We start from the raw sequence: 24,537 nt of genomic DNA, 5'->3' as shown, positions 1-24,537 counted from the left end.
GGCGGATGTGCGTCTGTACTCGGAACGAAAGAGGTTGGGGAATGCGGCTGATAAGCATTTGTCAACAGCCCGACAGCTTATATATGTGCGTGTGTGAGTTTATCTGCATGTATACATAAATGCATATATATATATATATATATATATATATATATATATATATATATATATATATATATATATATATATATATATATATATATATGTATGTATGTATGTATGTGTGTATGTATGTATGTATGTATGTATGTATGTATGTATATATGTATTACATACACGAATGTTTGTGTGCATGTTCATCGTTATTTCTCTGTCCACCTTATATTGTCTTCCTTTGCCGGCTGAAATCATCAGACAAGATTCTTTTCGCGCCCTGACAAATCACATGAGATTCGTCGTTCGAATCTTGCCCGGCACGCCACTAGCTACCTCGAATGCCTCACACTCAAAAATAATAATGATAACGTGCAATGTATGTCCCACTGAACTTGTTTGTCTGGATTTACCCATGCATGTATATGTATTTGTTTTATGTGTATGCATGTTATGTGTTTTTGTTCGTGCAGCTGTTCTCGTTCGTTTTACCTAATGCTTTGTGTTCGTGTTGTAACGGGCTATGTGATACTGAACTTTTACGGCTTAATATAGTCTTAAGAATATGGTCTACCATCCCTGCGTCGTACCAGCATGGTATCGCAAATACCTCGGTGGTTAGGCATTCAGTAAGATTGGGAATATATATATATATATTCTTTTTCTCTTTTCTCTCTTACTCTCTTACTCTCTTACTCTCTTACTCTCTTTCTTACTCTCTTACTCTCTTACTCTCTTGCTCTCTTGCTCTCTTGCTCTCTTGCTCTCTTGCTCTCTTGCTCTCTTGCTCTCTTGCTCTCTTGCTCTCTTGCTCTCTTGCTCTCTTGCTCTCTTGCTCTCTTGCTCTCTTGCTCTCTTGCTCTCTTGCTCTCTTGCTCTCTTGCTCTCTTGCTCTCTTGCTCTCTTGCTCTCTTGCTCTCTTGCTCTCTTGCTCTCTTGCTCTCTTGCTCTCTTGCTCTCTTGCTCTCTTGCTCTCTTACTCTCTTACTCTCTTACTCTTACTCTTACTCTTACTCTTTACTCTTTTTTCTCTTCTCTTCTTTTTTTATTTTTATTTTTTTTCTCTTTTATCTTAAGTATCTAAGACTATGTTAATAAAGAGTCCACCCCAGCGCCGAAATAACCTGCCCTCTCCCCCCCGACGCAGCCATCCAGGGCAAACCCACGGAGTCCACCTGGGGCCTCTTCAACCTCACCTCCGGCTCCACGACGAAGTCCACCCCGTCGTGGCAGACCCCCTGGACCCCCACGACCCCGAGGCCGCGACCACCTACCACCCGGCGCACCACCTCAACCACCTCGACCACGCAGACGACCCCTCGCACCACCTCGCCCTGGTGGGTCCAACCTTCAACCTCCACGACCCCAAGAACGACGACCTGGTGGTGGAGGCCCCCAACCACGACCACGACGACACGAATGCCCATCACCAGAACCACGACTCCGACCACCACCACCACCACCACCAGACGCACGACGACGACCTCGAGGCGTCCTATTTACACAACGACGACCCCGAGACCCAAGCCACAGCCCGCGCCGCCCGCCCCAGGGGGTGGCAAGAACCCGGGCGAAAGTTGCAGAAGCGGGGAGTACCATCCCAAGGCGGGCGACTGCGGCTACTTCCTGAGGTGAGGCTTTGATCAGAAAGAAAAAATATCGAAAATGATTATACAGTAACACGAAATAGTTACTAAAATCTTTAATCCCCCCCCCCCCTAAAAGAAAATCCTACATGGCAATACATAAATCTTAGAACAAAAGTTATATAGATAGATCGATAGATCGATAGATCGATAGATCGATAGATCGATAGATCGATAGATCGATAGATCGATAGATCGATAGATCGATAGATCGATAGATCGATAGATCGATAGATCGATAGATAGATAGATAGATAGATAGATAGATAGATAGATAGATAGATACTATGCAGTAATTCCTTGTCTAAACATAAACATGAATCAAAAAAACATCCTGAAGGTATTTAGCTTAAATATTAAAGCACAAACATCAACATGAATCCTAAAGATCCTAAAAGTATCTAAACAAAACAGCAGTTCCATGAGTTCAGACAACAAAGTCTAACAGAGCATTGTTAAAATCTTTAAAAACAACAATCATATAAAGCAACAATTTCTAGTTTGTACAGCGCCTCATATAAAGATTCCTCCACCTACCCATTAACCCGTGATTTTCTTCTCCCGTGCCCAATAGATGCAGTAACGGGGTGCTAGAAGAAGCTCGCTGTGCCCCGGGACTGCACTGGAACCAGGCAAAGAAGATTTGCGATTGGCCGCAGAACGCTAACTGTGGGAAACAGCCAAGTAAGTCCACATCCTGTCTAAACGCTCCTTGCTTTAAATAACAACAAACGCCGAGCTTTAAAAAAAAAAAAAAAACATCGCTTTTCAGATAGGATGCAATATGCCGTAAATATGCTTATAATGATATAAATGCAATAACCTCTGCTTGGTTGAGCCACAACAGTAAGACATAAAGCGCAATTCCCTACATAAAACATTATATTCCTTCCTTGTAGTTGGGTCATGTAGCTAGCATGTTCTCTTCTTTATCTTCTATTTTTAATGTTTCTATGTTCTGTAGACGTGGAGGTGAAAAACAGATATTCGTTCTTTTCTATTTATCTTTGGTTTTCTCTTTAATATACGTTTCGAGCTACCAATTAGGCCAAAAACATTGAAGTTATAAAGTCCTCCTTTGAATCAAGCTTCAATTTATGGACATATTTCAGTATTCGTTTTACCTAAAATGTAGTCTTAAGAAAAAGAAAAAAAATAAGCCATTCCAGTTTCATAATTCTAAAACGTAAACCAAACACAAATTACTGCAAAGGTTTCAAAAGACTTTATAACTTCAAAATTCATAGCTGCACTCTATCTTTCCGCATGACTTCATTACAGTTAGACTTTGATCGCATGTTAGGTGTTACATTCACATTCTCTGTTGAAATGATTTTTTTTTTATTATACCATGGGTTATTACAGCATGCTAGCATATTTCTCTAGGAAATAAAAATAAGTAGTCAGCATGTTTTATTTAATATCGTAATCCAAATACCACATGAAATAACTGACAAATAAGTAATCTGAGTATTTTTAGCAAGTAAAGTATAACTCGAAGACACCAAAAGCAATGTTTACCACTAAGGTTTAACGCGCCAGCATGAGGCATGACCCTTTCTCTCTCCCTCCTGTAGGCGGGCCGGCGACCACTCCCCCCCCTTTCTTACCCCCCTCGACCACCACCACCGCACCCTGGTGGACAACACGCTCCACTGCACGCCCTACCACACGTCCCACCACCAGACCTTGGTGGCAACCCTCGCAGCGTCCTACATACCCTACCACACGCCCCCCTACCACCACCAGACCTTGGTGGCAACCTCCCACACGCTCTACCAGCAGACCCTGGTGGCAGTCCACACGCTCCACCTTCTTATCCTCTTCCACTACCACTACCGCCCCTCCAGCCACCCGTCCTTCGCCGCCGTCGCCCTCAGAGTCCGGCGAGGAGTCCTGCGACCCAGGCCAGACGTCGGGCGTGCCAGGCGACTGCAGCAGCTTCCGCCAGTGCCACAACGGCGACTGGGTGGTCCTCTCGTGCGCCCCCGGCCTGCACTGGAACGAACGCCTCAAGATCTGCGACTGGCCTCAGAGGGCCCGTTGTAGGAGTGAGTATGGAGTGTAGACAACCCAAACTTGCCTTTTCAGCCAACGCTAGCGATCGCCAGTGTGGATTTTTTAAACCTATTTTGTTTTTCTGTTTCGCTGCATCCAAAGAGGAAAATTCTTAATACTTGTCAATAGAGTCGTCTTAACAGAAAGCCAGGATTACGATCTGATCTAATAAGGAGCAGAATTTGGTTAAAATTCAATTCATGGGGACAACAAATACATATATAAACAAATTTTGAGCGATAAATTCATAGATAGAGCGAAATTAGCTGCGGGAAGTAAAGCAAGTCAATATGAACAATCATCGTCTATGAAATCCATTGGGTAAGCTTGTGTATTTCAGATTCATAGGAAATCAGCGTGTAGATTTTGTGAAAGTTCTGTGTGTGTGTGTGTGTTTGAGTATTATTATGAGCTTTACATACTATGTGCATATTCATAGACTATATAGAATAGAGCGGTTAGAATGCTTGCATAGAAAGTGGCAAATTTTGTTAGGCCAGAGAATTTTAAAAAATGAACAAATATAAAAAAAAATAAGCATAAGAATAAAACAGAACAGGAATCCCAGAAGTTAATCCCTCTCCCCGCCCCATTATTCATTCTATCCACCCCCTCCCCTCCCCATTCCTTCTCTCACGCCCACCCACCCGCAATACCCACATTCTCCCACCCAATAAACCCCCAAACCGCCTCCGCCCACTCAGAGACGCCCCCGTAAGCACTGTAGCCCCGCAGGTACCGCCACCACCCGCGGCCCCGACATGTTCAAGAAGTCCACCTGCACCACGGAGGGAGAGGCCTACGCGGGCCCCCAGTGCACCGCCCTAGTAAGGTGCGCTGCAGGACAGCTCGTCGTGCAGCACTGCACGGGCGGCCTCGTGTGGAACAATGAGCAGGCCGTGTGCGACTTCCCCTCCAACGTTCCAAAATGCTCGGGCGTTACGCTCACGCCAGCCTCCGAAGGTAGTCGCTGCTGCGCCTCCCCCGCATAAGGCTCCCTCAGGAATGGCGCCCCCTTGGCCCTTCTCATGATTGGCCATTCTGCTTTTTAGTGTGGACTTCCCTTGTGTGTTTCGGGATGCTTTCGATTTTTTCAAGGTGTCATCAGCAACTACCCCTTTTTTTAAAGGCTTCGACCCTTTCCCCTGAAGCTTCGAACTGGCTTTTCCTTCCCCCTTTAATATTTCGAACAAGCGGTTTCTCCTGGTGAGTGATGCGAAGCGGTGATAACCTTTAACTAGTCCCTAAACAGAACTTTAACATTACCGACAAAAAAATATATACTTTAAGTTTCGAATCAGAGCTTTTGACATTCAACCCACAATGAACATGCTTTTAAAATTCCTCTAGTCAGAGTAAAAACAGCAGTGATGATTCCGTTTACTCCCAATTACAGTAATACATGAGATGAACACTGTAGTCATCACTCCCCACAACGGACAACCATCCACTACAAAGCAAAAGTAATTGAAGATTCGAAACAAGACCCTCTCTATCCCTCGACGCTTCGAAACAGGGCTCCCTTTCCCTCCTGGCGCTTCGTCGGATCCCTCTCCCCTAAAATATTCCGCAACCTGTAGTCTTTACCCCTAAACGCCTTTCCCTTAAACCATATCCCTTCCCTCCAGCAATCAATATACTGTATGGGCACTCTTGTAAACTTCATAAGCTTGTTGGCCTATTTTGTGTACATATCCCGCCTATAAAATTATGTTTACCATTCCATACAATTTCATCTAAAGGCTTTTTTTTATATGCGAGCTCCGTAGATCAAAAGCTTGAAGTATTTTTACATCTAATCAGTAGAATGCTTTTTGTGTCCTGGTAACTCTGCAAAGATATGTATCTGCTGAGAATAGCTTTGTGTATGCGATATTTCTATGTTGCATAAATACTGAGCTTGTAGAACATAGGAAAATGTAAACCAAAAAAGTACATCTACATTCTGTATATTAAACAGTAAGTGGTAAAAAGGTGCTTGGTAAAAAAGAGGTGAGGTGCTGTGTTTGTTTTTTCTAAGTGTTACATCTGTCTTGTGTCTTCCGTCTATGCTCCTTGCCTTGTTTAGAAAACAAAGGTTACATAATTACACCACACAGGTTACCAGATCAAAACAACATGGGGTTTATGTGTATTACATGGTACTTTACTTCTTATTATGTGTACAACATGGTACTTCACTTTCTGTACAGCTGAGGTTTGTGACGTCTATTGTATATTGTGTTGTAGAAAGACAGATATCTGCTCTTTTCCTACTGGCTATTAAACTGCGTTGTTTCTCTGCTTCAAATGAACCGCACTTAACTGTATATGTATGTATATATATATATATATATATATATATATATATATATATATATATATATATATATATATATATATATGTATCTATGTATCTATGTATGTATGTACATACATATATGTATGTATCTATATATATATATATATATATATATATATATATATATATATATGTATGTATGTATGTATATATGTATGTATATATATATATATATATATATATATATATATATATATATATATATATATATATACACTGGCTTTCGCTTCGAATTGGCTTAAAACTCTTTAAAGGCATACGTTTGTTTAATTTCTGCGCCCAGAATAAAAAAAAAAATTATCGTTGCTTTAATTCAGTACTGGTGGGGTCATGAAAGGGACTTATACATACTAGATACTGTCTTCATTGCCTTGACCGATTTTAGACTATACCTCATTGTCAATATTGCCTCAATTACAATTCTTAAATTTGTTATTTAATGTTTTTTACGTTTTTTTTTTTTTTTTTTTTTTTTTTTTTTACACAGTATATGCATAAGGTCTTTTCTTGATATCAGTGGTCCATTATTTTGGTCTTAAGAGGAAGTTACAAAGTTCCTCCGAGTCAACAGACATCCGCCCGCATTTCTGCTAACCACATGTAATAATTTGTCTTTGTCATTAATCAATTTCTGTTGAACAGTATATCTATTCTACGTGTCCCGTTACCACATTTTTCTTTCTGTTTTCCCATTTTACATGTTCTCTGTTTGCTGTTTCACTTGCTTTCTATTTCGATCTGTTTCCTACTTCTCCATGTTCTATGTGTCTTCAGTCTCTATCTGTCCACGTTTTCTGCGTCTGTTCGTTTTCTTTATCTCGTTCTTTATGCCTTTTCGTTCTCTCTTCCCTCGTTCTCTGTTTCTACTTCCTTTCTTTATCATGTGTTTTGCTAATTTTCCGTTTCTGTCTGTTCTGTATTGCTTTTTCAGTGTATTTGTTTTCTTCTATCATCATCCTTATCCTCGTTGCTCCGTTTCTCCTGCATGATTCTACCTCCGTTTTCGCATCCTCATTGCATGTCCTTCTTTGATTATGGGTAAACATGAATACTTGATTGTCATGTCTCTGTAACATGTTTTGTAATGAAAGTACTGTCGTTATATTATCACTTTATATCATTTCAAGAGAGAGAGAGAGATGAATTTATTAGCAAGATAAAAAAGATAACAAATTTATTCGATAAGTAGAATTATTGAAATGAAGTGGGTAAGTTTAAGATCACCAAAATTTCAAATTTCAAGTGCCTGAAGAACCATTTATTTATTTATCTGTTTATTCACCTATTCTCAATGCATGATTAAGATTGCTGCTAGAATGACTTATTCACTTTAGCTTGATTGACGCTATGCACTGACCACCGGCCTGAGGTCTGGTGTCTTCTAATGGCCTTTTGCATGTCCGTCCTCTGAGGTCCTGAGCGCCGGCCCGAAGGACGCCAGGGGTGAGAGGGAGGCTGGAGGACCGAGGGGGTCATGAGCCTCACCGACGACATCAGTTCAGGAGGAATTAAAAAGCTTCCTGGAAGTAACCGGCAACCCGGGATCAGCTGATGTCGTCTGTGTCGCGAGTGACCTGCCTCGTGGTTTTCCCTTCTGCGTCCGTCGCCTCTTTCGCCAGGCGCAGAATCACGCCTCTCCTCTCTCCCTGGCGGTGTCCTTCGCGCCGCCCGCCCGCACGCCCGCGCGCTCAGGCCTCGGGCGTGTTTTTCTCATCGCCTTCTTCTTGTTCCAGCCTCTTCAGCCTCTCGATAGCGACGCGGATGGACACCTCCGTCGGCTCAACCCAGCCACGAGTGAGCCGTCGCGCCCAGACCGCTGGCTCCGACGCACCACCTCCCCACCCCTTCTCTCTCTCTCTCTCTCTCTCTCTCTCTCTCTCTCTCTCTCTCTCTCTCTCTCTCTCTCTCTCTCTCTCTCTCTCTCTCTCTCTCTCTCTCTCTCTGGATTTCCTCCTCGAGCTCTCGCTTTCTCCCAAACTCTCTTTACGTCTTTCCTATGCCTGATTAATTTCTTTACACCTGGACCTCTTGCCTCTGCCTCCTCCTTCATCTCCTCCTCCTCCTATGTCTACAGCTGAGAGGAGACCAATTTTGATAATAATAAATAAATGAAAACTGTACGTAAACACAGGGACATAAACGGGACGGAAGGTATTCATGGTTACCCACAACACACAGCCGCCGAAAGACGGCCCTTGACCTCCTGTTCTCTCGCCGCTGCCACTCACTAACGCTGCCTCTAACCCTTTCCCCAAGTCTGCTTCCTGGCTGTTGCATTTCTCCAAGTGTTCGATTATTGGACGTGTGCTTTAGTTTAAGAACCATGACTGCATATACATACATACATATATATATATATATATATATATATATATATATATATATATATATATATATATATATATATATATATATATATATATATATATATATATATATATATACACATATACATAAATATATATATATACATAATCATTCTTTGTTTCCATAGGCTTAGTCATACCTATACAAAGTAGAAGCATTATTTTGAGAGAGATTTAGCTTCTTTAGGGTCACCAGAGGAGGGCAGGACCGGCGACTGTCTCAGAATAGAGAAAGAAGACATGCCTTCGCATATGCTTAGCCCTGACAGCATAACGTAGCCCACACCCACACATATCTTTGAAGGCTCGAAGGCACTTTCCATGCTAGATAAAGAGAGAGAAAGCCTCCCTAACGCAGACGCTCGCCTCCTGTCCGTTTCCCCGGGCGTGTCTCACGTGTCCTCTGTCCCCCAGCTCTCCGTCCCGCTGAGGTCACGGGCTCCACGGTGTCCAGCAAGCTCACCACGCCCAGCATCGACGTCAGCCTCCCCTGCAACGAAGGCTCATACATCCGCGACCCGAAGGACTGCAGCTCGTACATGCTCTGCGTGCACGGCGAGTGGCAGAAGTTCAGTTGCCAGCCGCCCCTGCAATGGGACCAGGTACGCGTGGCCATTTCCAAAAGGGCTTTGGTCGCCTGTAGATTATTTTTTCCAACTTGGGCCTTAACGATTTATTTTTTTCTTTATTTCTTTCGAATTCAGAGCTGATTTCTTTCACTGTCGCGTATGCGTGACCTTCCACTGATTGATTACTCACTTACCAGTCGCCCAAGATTCCCACAATCTCTCAATCTCAAGATAGCTCAGACAGTGCAATCACCTTCCTCTCAGTTTCACCCCCTCCTCATACCCGCCTCCCCTCCCCTCTCCTCCCCTCAGAACAAGCGTATCTGCGACTGGCCGAGCAACGTGAAGTGCACCCCGAGCGACGCTGGCACCGTCTCGCAGGTGGGCGTCGGCACCGTGCCCACCCAGGCCTCCGTGGGTGGTTCTGTCACCCGACCCACTCCGCCCCCACCCCCACCGCCGTCGGTTGAGCTCGAACCGGTCGGATCTTCGGGTGCCCTGTCAGGTAAATCACAGGCTCGTAGTGGGGGGTTTAGCGTCAATGGTGTTGAGCATATTCTTGGATTCTTGTGTTATTATTCGCATTATGAGTTATTCCACATTCATAATTCTGCAAAATGAATACAGTCTATCCTGTTCAGATAATTCCCTCGTTCGAAAACGCCCTCAGACTCTCCTCATCATGCGAAAAGGGCCTTCTCATTCCGAAATACTCATAATTCCCTTCACACTTCTTATTCTACACAACCTCTACATTCTTAAATGTTTATGAATTCTGGTCATTCGAAAATACCCATAAACTCTTACTAATCATAAATACTATGAGAATCTCCCTAGCGAGAAATACAAACAAATTCTCTCAGCTGAAAAATACTCATAGCATCTTACCAATTACAAATACTCACAAAATGTCTCCATTCAAAAATACCCACGAATACCTCCTGATTTAGAAATACCCACAAAATCTCCTTCTTGAGCGTTACCCCCGAAACCCTCCCACTGCTTTAACTTCCAAACAAAGACCCTCCTCATTCTCACGCCCTCACGCCCGCAGGAGACTACATGGTCGTGTGTTACTTCACCAACTGGGCCTGGTACAGACCCGGTGAAGGCAAATACAAGCCCGAGGACATCGACCCAACGATCTGTACCCACATCGTCTACGGCTTCGCTGTTCTGGACTACAGCAACCTCATCATCAAACCCCACGACACTTGGGCTGACTTTGACAACAGTGAGTGCTATTCTCAGTCTTTTTAGGGGGTGGGGTGGGGGCCTGCTGTAGGATAGATAGGTAGATTGATGCGTGGGTGTATAGAGGGGTAGAGAGATGGGTAGATAAGTTAGGGGATAGGTAAGGTTAATGATCTGATAGAAAGCTGAATAGACAGATATATTCGCAAATAGACAAATGGGTATACAGCTAGAATGGTAGATACACAGAAATAAACAAATAGATAGATAGAAATTGATGCATTGATAATGGGATACATATTTTTTAATGACAAGCACATTGCTTAAAGAAAAAAAAATGAAAAACAAAACGACAAAGCGATAAGCATCGAACCCCGCCCTCTCTCCCCGACAGAATTCTACGAAAAGGTCACCGCTCTGAAGGCCAAGGGCATCAAGGTCACCATCGCTATCGGAGGCTGGAACGACTCTGCCGGAGACAAGTACAGTCGCCTTGTGAACAACCCCGCCGCTCGAAGCAAGTTCATCACCCACGTCGTCGAGTTCATCAAGAAACACAACTTCGACGGTCTGGATCTCGACTGGGAGTACCCCGTGTGCTGGCAGGTGGGAGGAGCTCGCTGTTTGGGGCGCCGCGGGACCTGGCTTGGGTCCTGTGGGCGTGGTTAGGGCTCTCGGCTTAGGTCCTCTTGCTATTTTTTCTTACTTTCAAATTTTACCTATTTCTATCTGTTTCTGTCTCTGCTTTGTGTTTCTCTCTCTCTCTCTCTCTCTCTCTCTCTCTCTCTCTCTCTCTCTCTCTCTCTCTCTCTCTCTCTCTCTCTCTCTCTCTCTCTCTCTCTCTATCTATCTATCTATCTATCTATCTCTCTCTCTCTCTCTCTCTCTCTCTCTCTTAGTAGTAGCAGTAGTTTACCTTTTTGTTTTAGTATTACTTCAACGAGCGCTACTATTACAAATAGCAGGCATTAGCAGTAATGTCAATGTTATCTCCATTACGACCATCATAATTATCATAATCTGCTGTAGTAGTATCTGAAGCATCCCACAGTGCTCCTTTCACCACCCCTCTCTTCCCCACTCAACCCCCTTTTCCCCTCCCTATTTCACCCTCCACTTACCCCCTCTACCCCACTCACACCCACCCACCCATTCTGCCCTACCCACCCACCCTCCGTCTCCCTTCCCCCACTCACTTCCCTCCCCTACCGATCCCTACCCCACTGCCCCCACTCGCCCCTCCCGTACCATCCCCACTCACCCCCGTCTACCCCTCCCCCAGGTCGACTGCAAGAAGGGGCCGCCCTCCGACAAGGAAGCCTTCGCCATGTGGGTCAAGGAACTCAGCGCCGCCTTCAAGCCCCACGGCCTCCTGCTCTCGGCCGCCGTGTCGCCCAGCAAGAAGGTCATCGACGCAGGTGGGCCTCCGTCTCTCTGTCTGGAGAAGAGTCTGAGATTACATATATATATATATATATATATATATATATATATATATATATATATATATATATATATATGTGTGTGTGTGTGTGTGTGTGTGTGTGTGTGTGTGTGTGTGTGTGTGTGTGTGTGTGTGTGTGTGTGTGTGTGTGTGTGTGTGTGTGTGTTTATGTGTGTGTCCGTGTGTTTATGTGTGTGTGTGTGTGAGAGAGAGAGAGAGAGAGAGTGTGTGTGTGTGTGTGTGTGTGTGTGTGTGTGTGTGTGGCCGTGTGGGCATGTATATACCCATGCTTCTTAGAGCAAAATAACCCAAGTCCCCTCTTTCTCCCCTTTCTCCAGGCTACGACGTCCCCACCCTGAGTCAGTACATGGACTGGATCGCCGTCATGACCTACGACTTCCACGGCCACTGGGACAAGAAGACAGGTCACGTCGCTCCTATGTACTACCACCCCGAAGACGACTACGACTATTTCAACATGGTACGTGGTCGTCGTGGTTTTCAGAGAAGAAAAGGGGATAGCCCAGAGGGAAGATAAAAAGAAAGATAACTTGATGAACAGAAAAGAAAAAAATATATCACAAAACACCATTATTGAAAATCCAGTCCCGACGATATAATTACATGTCAGACGTAAAAAAAATGAATATCATAAGAACTAATTTAGTGCAACGATCTTAAAGCAAATCAATGTTGCATTAAACGATTTCTCTCCACGTAAATAGATGCCAAACATAAAAGATAATTCAAGCTCATACAATCCAACAATCACACAGGATAATAAACCCTTCTTTAGAAATGGATTTCTCTTCAGGAAATTAAATGCCAAGTATAGAAAGCAACAATAAATAATATATTCTAACACACCTACAAGAAAACGAAACAAGCCTTAAAAATAAATAAATGAAATAGAAAAATCCACGTCACGAACCACTAAAACAAAAAATACATATATAAATCGATCAATTGAAATCCATCAATCCCAAAACCTACTAACCCTCCCCCCCGCCCGCAGGACTTCGCCATCCGCTACTGGATCGAGAAGGGCGCCGCCAAGAACAAGCTGGTCCTCGGAATGCCTCTGTACGGACAGTCCTTCTCCATCAACGACCCCAAGAACACCGGCCTCAACTCCCCAGCGAGGAGCGGAGGGCAAGCGGGACCTTTCACGAGGGCGCGAGGATTCCTGGCGTATTATGAGGTGAGGATTTGTGGCTGGGCGAGAGAGGAGGGTGGGGGAGGGGAGTGAGAGGGGACGGAGGGGAAGGGGGGTGGGAGAGGAGGGTGGGGGAGGAGAGTGAAAGAGGAGGATAGGGGAGGGGAGGGAGATGAGACGGTGGGGGAGGGGAGTTAGAGAGGAGGATGGGGGAGGAGAGTGAGAGAGGAGGGTGGGAGATAAGGGCGATGAGAGGTGGGTCTGTGTGTGTGTGTGTGTCGTCCGCGGATGTGTGGGTTTGTGTGTGTGTGAGTTAAGGTGCCTTGGTAAGTGCAGGTGTATTGTTCATGTCAAAGAATGCAAGTCTTTCGAAAAATGATATACACACGATGAATCTCCCATACGCTTCCAGGCATCGCAGAACAGATGTAATGCGTAAAAAAATACACTCCCCGTTTTCTCTTCGTATGAGATACTATTTCATTCTGATAACAAATACGGTTTATTTTTCTTTGCAGATCTGTCACTTCATTCAGCAAGGCTGGACTGTCGTGACGGATCCTGAGGGAAGAATGGGTCCTTACGCCTACTCTGGAAACCAATGGGTATCCTTCGACGACGTGGAAACGATCAGGAGGAAGGTAAATTAATAAAAAAATATTAGGAATAAGTAAATGTCACAATAAAGCAGTAATTACAGAGCTCGCTGCTGGCTATCCACTTTCTTTTGTATAAAAAAAATCGACTGCATATGGAATTTCCAGTGAGTCCATTCCCCTTTCCCGCTTTACCGCGAGGGGATATAGCCATCTAAGTGTTTGATGAACCGCATGCCATCTTGCACGCGGATATAAGCACAGATTCGCAAGCATTTCAACTGACCGACGGCTCCTCTTCCTTACAGTCGCAATACATCCGCGAAATGGGTCTTGCGGGCGGCATGGTCTGGGCCCTCGATCTCGACGACTTCAGGAACCGCTGCGGACAGGGCGCCCACCCGCTCATGAACACCATTAAGGCAGTGCTTGGTCCGCCCAAAGGAGCTGGTGATGCCTCCGTCACAGGGACTGTAGCACCACCGCCAGTACCAGTGCCAGAGAACACGACTCCGATGAGCAGAGTGCCGACCCCGACTCAGCCTGAAAGCGTACAGCCAAGCGGTGCGTACCAGTCTGTCTCTCGAATTCTATACACTTTAAATGGGTGTAAAACTGATACAGTATATCACTTCCTTTCTTCTAAAGCAAATATATATAACGTATTTGATTCGTACATGGCAGCCAGGCACGAAGCGCTAGAACATTTAGCCTTTCACCCAAACAGTCCTTAACAACACCGCATCACATCCTCTTCCCTCCTCTTAAAAAAAGTGATATCGAAATTAAAAAGTAAACGAAAACCTCCATATCCAGAAACCTCTACAGCAAACCCTCCTCCAAATCTCCTTCAGGCTCAGGTGACTACAAGGTGGTCTGCTACTTCACCAACTGGGCCTGGTACCGACCTGGCGAAGGAAAGTATACTCCTGACGACATCGACGCCTCCCTCTGCACCCACATCGTCTACGGCTTCGCGGTCCTCAACGGCAACAACCTCCTGATCAAACCCCACGACACATGGGCTGATTTTGATAACAGTGAGTCCATGTTAAGTTTGTTCATTTTCTATTTTCTTTAGATATTTTATCGTTATTTGTCTATATTTTTTTTATATTCCTTTCAAGATGTCTGTCGGATACTTTTTATCCATCCCTTATCATCGACTTTGCGATGTTGTATAATTGATTATTCATCTACTGATCAGTTTGTTCAATTCATAAGCCGTTAAAGTCAATAACTATGTTTATCTATCTATCAATCCAATCCATAAAACATCCCAGTTCATGTGTTCGCAAAAAGGCAAATCCGAAGACAAGAATCTTAAGCGACGCGCGAAAAGAAGCCTCCACTTGCGTGCTCACCCTCGACGGCCCTTTTCAGAGTTCTACGAGCGCGTGACAGCCCTCAGGGCCCAGGGCGTCAAGGTCCTGGTGGCTATCGGAGGCTGGAACGACTCTGCAGGCAATAAGTACAGTCGTCTTGTGAACGACCCAGCTGCTCGGGCTAAGTTCAATGAACACGTTATTCAGTTCATTCAGCAGAATAACTTCGACGGTCTGGATCTCGACTGGGAGTACCCCGTGTGCTGGCAGGTAAGGGAAAAGGCCGGTCTGCTGGTTATGCTTGCGGGTGAATGAGTGGTCCCAATTTTGCCCTTGGGTGAGATTTCGGTCTTGTGTCAGTCTGTCATTAACTGAGACAATCCTTTATGGGGATGAATCGGCATCAGTAAGAAGAAAATAAGAAACAACGTCCTCTATAACATTTTCCGAGCAATAAAAAAGTTTACACATATAGAAGAAGAAAATACAAGCTTTTTACATACATTTCCCTACCAACACAATATAAACCAACACTGATTGCACTCACCAACGTCACACAGGTGAACTGCAACAAGGGCCCCGCCTCCGACAAGGACGCCTTCTCCGCCTGGGTGAGGGAGCTCAAGGTGGCCTTCGAACCCCACGGCCTCCTGCTCTCGGCCGCCGTGTCCCCGAGCAACAAGGTCATTGACGCCGGTAAGGACCTGCTCGATGTTGAAGTACCTTTGCAAACATTTCTGAATGACTGTTTTACCTGTGTGTTTATTTGTGTAGAGGAAGTCATAGATGAAGATAACCATAATAGTAATCATAATGGTAATAATGATTGTTATTATCATTATTATCGTTATTATTATGAAAAAAATATGATATAATGATATATTATATATCTTGGGATGTCTTACATATCTTAGGATATAATGATAATAGTAATAATCATTACAATCAAAACAACAACAAACCTTGTGATCATAATAACAACGATGATAATGCTAACATAACTAGTAACGATAATCGCAATAACCGTAATAACAATATTGATAATAACAAAGACATTAACATCTGACATTCACTTCGTTCACCCCTTCTCGTCCCACCTGCAGGCTACGACGTTCCGGTTCTGAGCCAATACCTGGACTGGATCGCCGTCATGACCTACGATTACCACGGTCAGTGGGACAAGAAGACAGGTCACGTCGCCCCCATGTATGCGCACTCCACGGACGAGAACTTAGCGTTCAACACAGTGAGTTTCTTATCATTTTTATCATTTGTTATTAATAATGTTATTTTTAGTAGTAGTAGTATTATCATTATTTGCAGTAGTATTGTTTTTATTATTAGTATTATCATTATTTGTAGTTAGTAGTATTGTTATCTTTGTTTTTATCAATATTATCATTATTAGTATTTTATTATTATCATTGTCCTATTAAGGGAGAACTGTGTTTCTATATTTCTGTTAGTCAGCGATACGTCGTTGATATATTCTTTATTCCAATGATAACTAAAAATCAAGCACGTTACTTAAACAATTCATACTATACATCCAACATGACGTCACTGACTAATCCTCCAAAAAACGGGAACAAATCTGTCGAGACGATCCAAAAAACCCTCGCCCTCCCCAAGCCTCTGACCCCCCCCCCCCTCTCCTGCAGAACTTCACCATCCACTACTGGATCGAGAAGGGCGCCGAGAGGAAGAAGCTGGTCCTCGGGATGCCCATGTACGGCCAGTCCTTCACCCTCGCCAGCAGCCAGGACAACGGCCTCCTGCAGAAGTCCTACGGAGGCGGTGAAGCAGGACGTTACACTCGTGCCCGCGGTTTCTTGGCCTACTACGAGGTAAGCGATAGACGCCCTAACAGTTTCTTCTTTTATTCATAGATGTGAATTAATCTGTGAGGTTAGATAAGGATGGTGGTAATGTGAGGGGCAAAAGTGTGTTCATATTTCGTCGTCAAGGTATTGGAAATGATGCTTACAGAACCGTCTATAAGACCGACATATCACACCCAAACCCAACCGAAACACACACACACACACTTAAACACACACACACACACACACACACACACACACACACACACACACACACACACACACACACACACACACACACACACACACACACACACACACACACACACACACACACACACACAGACACACACACACACACATCAACACCCCCAAAACCACACGGAGCGCCCCTCCAACGAGACCTAACCCCCCCCCTTCCCCAGATCTGCTACAAGATCAGGAGCGGCGGCTGGACGGTGGTGCGGGACAGCGAGGGCACGATGGGCCCCTACGCCTACAAGGGCAACCAGTGGGTCGGGTTCGATGACGTCCACACTATCCGATACAAGGTGCGTGCTGCGGATTTTTTTCTTCTTCTCTTCTCCTTCTTTTTCTTCTCCTCCTTTTTTTTTTGTTGTTGTTTTTATTTCTTTGTGTTTGTGGAAATGTATGTGGGTGTAGGTTGATTTGTGTGTGAGAATGTGTAACTTTTTGTCTGTCTACCTGTTTCTTTTTATCTACCACTCAATCTTTTTATATGTGTGTGTGTGTTTATGTGTGTATGCACATGTGTGTGTGTGTGTGTGTGTGTGTGTGTGTGTGTGTGTGTTTGTGTGTGCGTGTATGTACAAACAGTATGTAGTATTTATGCGTAAGTGAATAGGCCTACACATTTGTACATTTTCCACTTGCATGTGCTTGCGTCTGTATATTTGGTGACCACGAGCGCAAAATCCTTTTATTCTTATTGTTCTAAATGTAAAATAATAATAATAACAATAATAATAACAATAATAATAATAATAATGATAATAATAATAATAATAATAATAATAATAATAATGAAATAAAAAAGAACAGTCGCTCTCAGTAATATCAACTATACCACACACAAGAAACATTTATGTGCACCTTCCGCCAAGACCACGAAACCCTAACGCCTTTCTCCGCCCCCAAACAGTCCGAATACATCAAGAAAATGGGTCTTGGCGGCGGCATGATCTGGGCCCTCGACCTCGACGACTTCAGGAACCGCTGCGACTGCGAGACACATCCTCTCCTCAGGACGATCAACCGCGTACTGAGGAACATCCCCGTGCCGGACCCGGGTTGCCCGCTGCTCGGAGGCGCCGCCCCCACCATGGGCATTGTCCAACCAGGTGCGGTGCTCGGTTTTCATCGTGGCTTTCTTCTTCTTTGTTCCTTCTTTTCGCTTCTTCTTGTTTTCTTCTTTCCTTTTGCTTTATCTTTCTCATTTTCTTCCCTTTCTTCTTTTAGTCCCTTTTCTCTGTTTCTTCTTTTTTATTTTTTCTTCTTTTTTATTTTTTCTTCTTTTTTATTTTCTTCTTTTCTTATTTTTTCTCTTCTTCCTATTCCCTCCCTCCTCCAGCTCTTCTTCTTTTTCTTCTTCTCCTCCTTCTCCTTCTCCTCTTCCTCCTCCTCCTCCTCCTCCTTCTTTTCCTTAGACTGATATGAATAGATAGATAAATCTCCATCATCACTGAAGAACCGATAGATAAAACAGACAAGCAAAGGAAAAGGTAAATAATCAAATAGGCAGAGAGACAGAGTTCCATCCCCTTAACTCCCCCCCCCCCCCATGAGCTCCTCTAAGCCCTCCTCCCCCCCCTCCCTCCAGGCATAACCGTCGTGCGCGAGGAGACGACGACTGCGGTGGCCGTGATGACGTCACCGCCCCCGAAGCCCAACACGGTGGCACCCGGTCCTTCCCGCCAGACGGAGTGCCAGACCGGAGAGAGCCGCGGCCACCCGACCAACTGCAACATCTTCTACGTGTGCGTCTTCGGCAAGTTCGAGGAGAAGAGGTGCCACGCCGGACTGCACTGGAACGGCAAGGTAGGGCTCGAGCAAAGGCGTTTCGGCTTCTCTTGGGGGTCACTCGCAGGCACTCACGAACAATATGATTCTCTGCAGAAGTTGAATGCTGATTATAAGTGTAGTAGAGATAGTAATAGGATAGTAGTAGTAGTAGTAGCAGCAATAGCAGCATCAACAAAAATAATATAGTAATAGGATAGTAGTAGTAGTAGTAGCAGCAATAGCAGCATCAACAAAAATAATATAGTAATAGGATAGTAGTAGTAGTAGTAGCAGCAATAGCAGCATCAACAAAAATAATATAGTAATAGGATAGTAGTAGTAGTAGTAGCAATAACAGCAACAAAAATATTATCACACTAACAACAATAAAGATATTAATGATAACCATTCTCACTCGCACAGGACCGCTGCGACTGGCCAGACAATGCAGGTTGCTCCGGTGGCTCTTCCTCGTCCGGACCCTCCCCTCCCGAATCCACCGCTGCCCCCACCCCTACCTCCACCACCACCAACCCCTGGTGGCCGCGACCGACAACCACCTCCAAGCCGACCACCACCACCATCGCCACTCACATTGAAACGATCATCCCGGACACAGGATACAAGGTGAGAGAAAAAATATCTGTTCACGCCCAGCTGTGAGACGGTTTATTTCCTAGGATATATTATACCGTAGAAAGGAGAAATTATCTAGTAAATGCCGTGAGTAACGAGAAGGAATAGAGATTAAATATAAAACCAATGAATGAAGACATTAATACGCGTATTACCTTCGCAGGTGGTATGTTACTTCACCAACTGGGCCTGGTATCGACAAAGTGCCGGCAAGTACAGACCTGAAGACATTGACCCACACCTCTGCACTCATATTGTATACGGCTTCGCTGTTCTGGACGGCACTCGGCTCCTCATTAAGCCCCACGACACTTGGGCTGATTATGATAACAGTAAGTACATTGATTTCAAGGAATAAGCCATGGTTGGCAAGTTCTTGGAAGTGTGAGTTATTAGTCATTAGCCATTGTAAATGTAGTTTGTTTGTATTTGCTTGATTTCTTGCTATACTTTATTACCTTATTTATCTTTTGAATGCTTGGTCACAGGCAGGCTCTGTTTTGGTCCTTATGATCTTATATGGAATGTAATACAAGGATATCGTGCAGTGCACCCGAAGAGAAAGGGGGATCACATGCTGAAAGATTCTGCTATATGGTGATCTTCTAGTTCTATCGCCCAAGCTAAATACATCTTGCATTTGCTCTACTGCCCCGAGCCTTGAACCAATAGATACTGAAACGTGGCGCTTGTCCCCGCAGAGTTCTACGAGAAGGTAACCGCACTGAGGGCGAGAGGCATCAAGGTCACCATCGCTATCGGAGGCTGGAACGACTCTGCCGGAGACAAGTACAGTCGCCTTGTGAACAACCCCGAAGCTCGCAGGAGGTTCAACGAGCACGTTATTGAGTTCATCAAGACACACAACTTCGACGGTCTCGATTTGGACTGGGAATATCCCGTCTGCTGGCAGGTAATTGAATCCCCTAAAACGTTAACAAAAAAAACACATCAAGTCGTATTTTATGGGGTATCCCCCAAAATAATCATTAAATGCATTCAGTATCACGTAAATTTTCGTTTTTCTTCAATCAGACTGACACAGCCTAAACCTCCAACCTGAAAGCCTATTTCATCACACTTAATCACATTACCTAATCCCCTCACCCCCCCCCCCCCCCAGGTGAACTGCAAGAAGGGCCCCGCCTCCGACAAGGCCGCCTTTGCCGAATGGATCAAGGAACTGCACTACGCCTTCAAGCCCCACGGCCTCCTCCTCTCCGCCGCCGTCTCTCCGAGCAACAAGGTCATCGACGCAGGTAAGAATATTGATATAGAAAAAAAAACGTCATAACAAATGAAATATAGACGGTATGCATGGACGCAGGTTAAACAAGCGCGCACATGATCGCGCACGCACACACCAGCACACAAAAAGATAACAAAACCAGTGACGATTGCTTCCGACTGCCACTCTCATAACCCCCCCCCTCCCCCTTTAGGCTACGATGTCCCCGCTCTGAACCGGTACCTGGACTGGATCGCCGTCATGACCTACGATTACCACGGCCACTGGGACAAGAAGACAGGTCACGTCGCTCCTATGTATGTCCACCCTGACGACGAGAACATATACTTCAATTCTGTAAGTTTATTTTCTCTCCTTTCGTATTTGTATATTTCTTTTAACATAATTTTAGCTCCTCTTTTTTATTTCTTTTATTAGATTCCTATTTTCACTCAAATTTACCTGTTCTTCGTGGTATTTCTTATCAATCAGCGGAAAAATAATCTAAAACATGGATATGGCTCTTTTCCATTCTAATAAAGTGACACAACACCTCAAAACAAGGGGATGATAATTATATAGATTATGATAATGATATAATAATCATGATAGTAATGATGATAGTGGTAATAATAGTAATAAAACTGATTGCGATAAGGATAATAATGATAGTGATGATGATGATGATGATAATAACAATTGTGATAATAGTATCATTAATAATAATAGTAATGATGATAACAATAATGATAAAATGATAATTATGATAATAAAAATGATATTAATAATAAAAATAATAATAATAGTAATGATAATGATCATAATAACAATAAAAAGAAACAGAAAACTTGCGACAGTATTAGCAATAACAATAACAACAATCCTAATCGCCCCCCCCCCCGTTCTTCGCCACAGAACTTCACCATCCACTACTGGATGGAGAAGGGCGCCGACCGCAAGAAGCTGATCATGGGCATGCCCCTCTACGGCCAGTCCTTCTCCCTGGCCTCAGCCTCCGACAACGGACTCAACCAGAAGGCGTACGGACGCGGCACTGCAGGAGAGTACACGAGGGCCGGCGGCTTCCTGGCCTACTACGAGGTATAGTGTCTGTCTGAGTGTACGGTCGTTGGGATTTAGTGCCCGTCGTAGGGGCTTGGGTACTGTGGGTGTCTGTTGTACTCTCGTGCTCGTTTGTCTCTCGAGGATTGTGTGGTTTTGTGTTGTGTGTTGTGGGTTGTTGTTCATGTCCTTGTTGTGATAAGGGTGTGTTTGTTCTTTAGAATCTTCAGAGGAAATAAACGCATGATACATTATATCATCTTTGTATTCGAAGTGGAAACTTTTCAATTTTAACGCTAGTCAGGGTTATTTGAATTTCCATAAACTTTGATATCAACATTTTGACATCAATCTTTTCTTCGTGGCAGATCTGCGACCGCGTCTTGAACCGTGGCTTCACCGTTGTCAAAGATCCCGAAGGCAGAATGGGTCCTTATGCCTACAATGGAAACCAGTGGTTCGGATACGATGACATCGCTATGATTCGATACAAGGTAACACGTTTTTCTCTGCCTGTGTCATACAAATAATTCCTCTCTTTTGTTTTATTTCTGCCTTATGTTATATCCTAGCTCTCGGGGGAAAATAATGATAAAAAAGGTATCAGTACATAAAACGCCGTAAAATAAGCAGAGCTTTTTCAGTATATACGGACGAGTCCCTCGCCCACTAACCCGTGCCCGTGTCTCTTTTCCAGTCCGAGTGGGTCAAGAAGATGGGTCTGGGCGGCGGCATGATCTGGGCCCTCGACCTCGACGACTTCAGCAACCGCTGCGGCTGCGAACCCCACCCGCTCCTCCGCACCATCAACAGAGTCCTGAGGAGCCATCCCGACCCAGATCCCAGGTGCAACATGTAAGGAGGAGGAAAATAAGCGAGGGAGGGAAGCGAGCCCGAAGGAGGGACGCAGACATCCGATTTCGCCGAATGTTCTCGCTCGATCGGACATGTGGCGGCCGATGCTGATCTGCTGTATCGGATCCTGAGATACTAGATAAAGTGCTTATCTGCTGCGTCTTAGGGAATTGTGGAGATGCTGGGAATATCAGTCGAAATGAAATGAAATGTGTTGGTTCTGCGGACTCGCGCCTTGTAGGTTTTCATAATGTGGAGGCGAGCAAGGTGACCATAAATGTAAAGATTCCTCAATGACAATATCAAATTTAAAAAGAAAAGAAGGAAGTAAAGTCGACTTATCTGTAAATAAAGAACCTTTCAAAAAATGACAAAAAAGTCACCATACTTGAGCATTCACAAGACCTTAATCGGAGACACCCTTCCTCCTTGGGGCCACCCCTTCCTCCCTCTCCCTCCCTCCCCCCCGCAACCCCCGGTGCATCACTAAGGGGCATACAAGGAGTTCTGCGTGACGACCTCTGCTATGCCTTGAGGTTTGTAATTAGCTCATCCAGGAGAGGCTAACGATTCTGCTACCTGAGCGACGAGAGGGAATGGCGACGTCGTTTCAAATTGAAATGAGAAGGAGAAATGAGTCCCTCGCTGGGGGCTCCCTCATCGCCCTTCCCTCTTCCTCCATCCGCTTCCCTTTGGCTTCTTCTCCTCTCTCCCTTCTCCTCTTTCTCCTCCTCGACGTGATCGTCAGCCTCGGCAGTGCAATATAAAAAAGGAGAATCAGAATGAGCGCAACACAAAAGAAAAAAACAATAAAAACAAAAAATAAATAAATACAAAAAAAAATGCTACGCGATGTTTCAAAGTCGGGCTCTCACTGTCTGGTGCCTCCCCCCTCCCCCCTCTCCCCCGCTCACCCCTCCAGTGATAATTTATTGGAATAAAAATCGTGTTTTTTTCTAAGCATGATTTTAGATTTCCTTCTTGTTATTATTGTTATCATTACTGATATCTTTGTGTATTTACTCTCTACACATCTACATTTTGCTGCCAGTGCCAAACCTATGCTGTGTCGCGCAATGTTATGTCTCTTATTATTATTATTATTATTATTATTATTATTAGCATTGTAATGATTAATCATTATTACTATGATTTATTATTGTCCTCCTATTAGGCCACGAGTCTGGCCTTGTGGCATTATCTATTCTTATTTATCAGTAAAATGTTATAAAATCCCATATGTTTTTATTTCGCCTATTCTGGTTCCATTATGAACTGCATTGGTTTAATGTTCACGTGTGTGTGCGTGTGTGTGTGGGCGTGTGTGTGTGGGTGTGTGTGTGGGCGTGTGTGTGTGTGTGTGCGGAGATCAAAGGACATGAATTTACTGATGAAAATCCACTGTGCTTTATAATGACCATGGAAGAATGAACATCAAGACCATGGTACTGAAAAAAATATATGATTGAAAGGGAGAGAGGAGGGGGAGGGGGAGACACAAAAGACAGAGAGAGTGAGGGAAAGAATGGGAGAAAGATAGATAGAGAGCGAGAGAGAGAGAGAGAGAAAGAAAGAAAGAAAGAATGATGGGGAGCGAGAGAGAGAGGGGAGACAGAGAGGTTGAGGGAAAAGTAAGAATGGGAGAGAAAGAAGGACAGAGAGAGTGAATGAAAGAGAGGGTAAAGAAAGATTGGGATGGGAGAGAGAGAGAGAGAGAGAAAAGGATATAGGAAGGATTGATGGAATGAGAGATGGAGGGGAGAATACGGAGACGGTGAGGGAAAGGGAAGGAAAAGAATGGCTGGGAGAGAGAGAGAGAGAGAGAATGACTAGAGTAACACACAAATCAATAAAAAGAATTGAGAAAGTAAAACGAAAATGAAAAATAAGCAAAGGAAGAACAAGTACATACATGACGAGGAAGAAATTAAGAAGAGGATAGAGGAAAAAAAACGCTAACATGAGAAATAAGTTAACCAAAAGGAATGTAAACAAATATAAATAACAAGACCGACACAGTAATTCAGATATACATTTTTTTCTACGCTTAGATAATATCAATTATTAGATAATTAGATAATAAGATATACACACCTGGATAAAACTATCATCATTATTACAAT

General features: G+C 44.1%; 1 protein-coding gene across 4 annotated transcripts in view; it reads left to right on the top strand.

Moving 5' to 3' along the window:
- Positions 1-23,650, top strand: part of Cht10 (Chitinase 10) — an 85,074-nt gene extending 61,424 nt beyond the window's left edge. For 2 of the 4 annotated variants that reach the window (XM_070133088.1, XM_027362294.2), the window contains 29 exons: positions 1,241-1,724; positions 2,314-2,423; positions 3,317-3,790; positions 4,533-4,760; positions 8,919-9,106; positions 9,386-9,578; positions 10,128-10,307; positions 10,662-10,873; positions 11,550-11,685; positions 12,050-12,192; positions 12,727-12,912; positions 13,386-13,508; positions 13,772-14,027; positions 14,318-14,503; positions 14,847-15,058; positions 15,349-15,484; positions 15,892-16,034; positions 16,450-16,635; positions 17,037-17,162; positions 17,774-17,972; positions 18,452-18,669; positions 19,057-19,260; positions 19,433-19,601; positions 19,971-20,182; positions 20,393-20,528; positions 20,712-20,854; positions 21,413-21,598; positions 21,928-22,053; positions 22,257-23,650. In XM_070133088.1, coding sequence (XP_069989189.1) covers positions 1,241-1,724; positions 2,314-2,423; positions 3,317-3,790; positions 4,533-4,760; positions 8,919-9,106; positions 9,386-9,578; positions 10,128-10,307; positions 10,662-10,873; positions 11,550-11,685; positions 12,050-12,192; positions 12,727-12,912; positions 13,386-13,508; positions 13,772-14,027; positions 14,318-14,503; positions 14,847-15,058; positions 15,349-15,484; positions 15,892-16,034; positions 16,450-16,635; positions 17,037-17,162; positions 17,774-17,972; positions 18,452-18,669; positions 19,057-19,260; positions 19,433-19,601; positions 19,971-20,182; positions 20,393-20,528; positions 20,712-20,854; positions 21,413-21,598; positions 21,928-22,053; positions 22,257-22,418 — 5,657 coding nt within the window. In that variant the 3' untranslated portion in view covers positions 22,419-23,650. The remainder of the gene's footprint in view (positions 1-1,240; positions 1,725-2,313; positions 2,424-3,316; positions 3,791-4,532; positions 4,761-8,918; positions 9,107-9,385; positions 9,579-10,127; positions 10,308-10,661; positions 10,874-11,549; positions 11,686-12,049; positions 12,193-12,726; positions 12,913-13,385; positions 13,509-13,771; positions 14,028-14,317; positions 14,504-14,846; positions 15,059-15,348; positions 15,485-15,891; positions 16,035-16,449; positions 16,636-17,036; positions 17,163-17,773; positions 17,973-18,451; positions 18,670-19,056; positions 19,261-19,432; positions 19,602-19,970; positions 20,183-20,392; positions 20,529-20,711; positions 20,855-21,412; positions 21,599-21,927; positions 22,054-22,256) is intronic. The other 2 variants (XM_070133090.1, XM_070133089.1) reach the window with 2 other exon arrangements.
- Positions 23,651-24,537: the final 887 nt, after the last annotated feature.

This window comes from Penaeus vannamei, chromosome 18 (genome assembly GCF_042767895.1).
Source record: "Penaeus vannamei isolate JL-2024 chromosome 18, ASM4276789v1, whole genome shotgun sequence".
NCBI classification, from domain to species: Eukaryota; Metazoa; Arthropoda; class Malacostraca; order Decapoda; family Penaeidae; genus Penaeus; species Penaeus vannamei.
The sequence above is the reverse complement of the archived record's forward strand: the minus strand, read 5'-3'. Positions and strand labels throughout refer to the sequence as shown.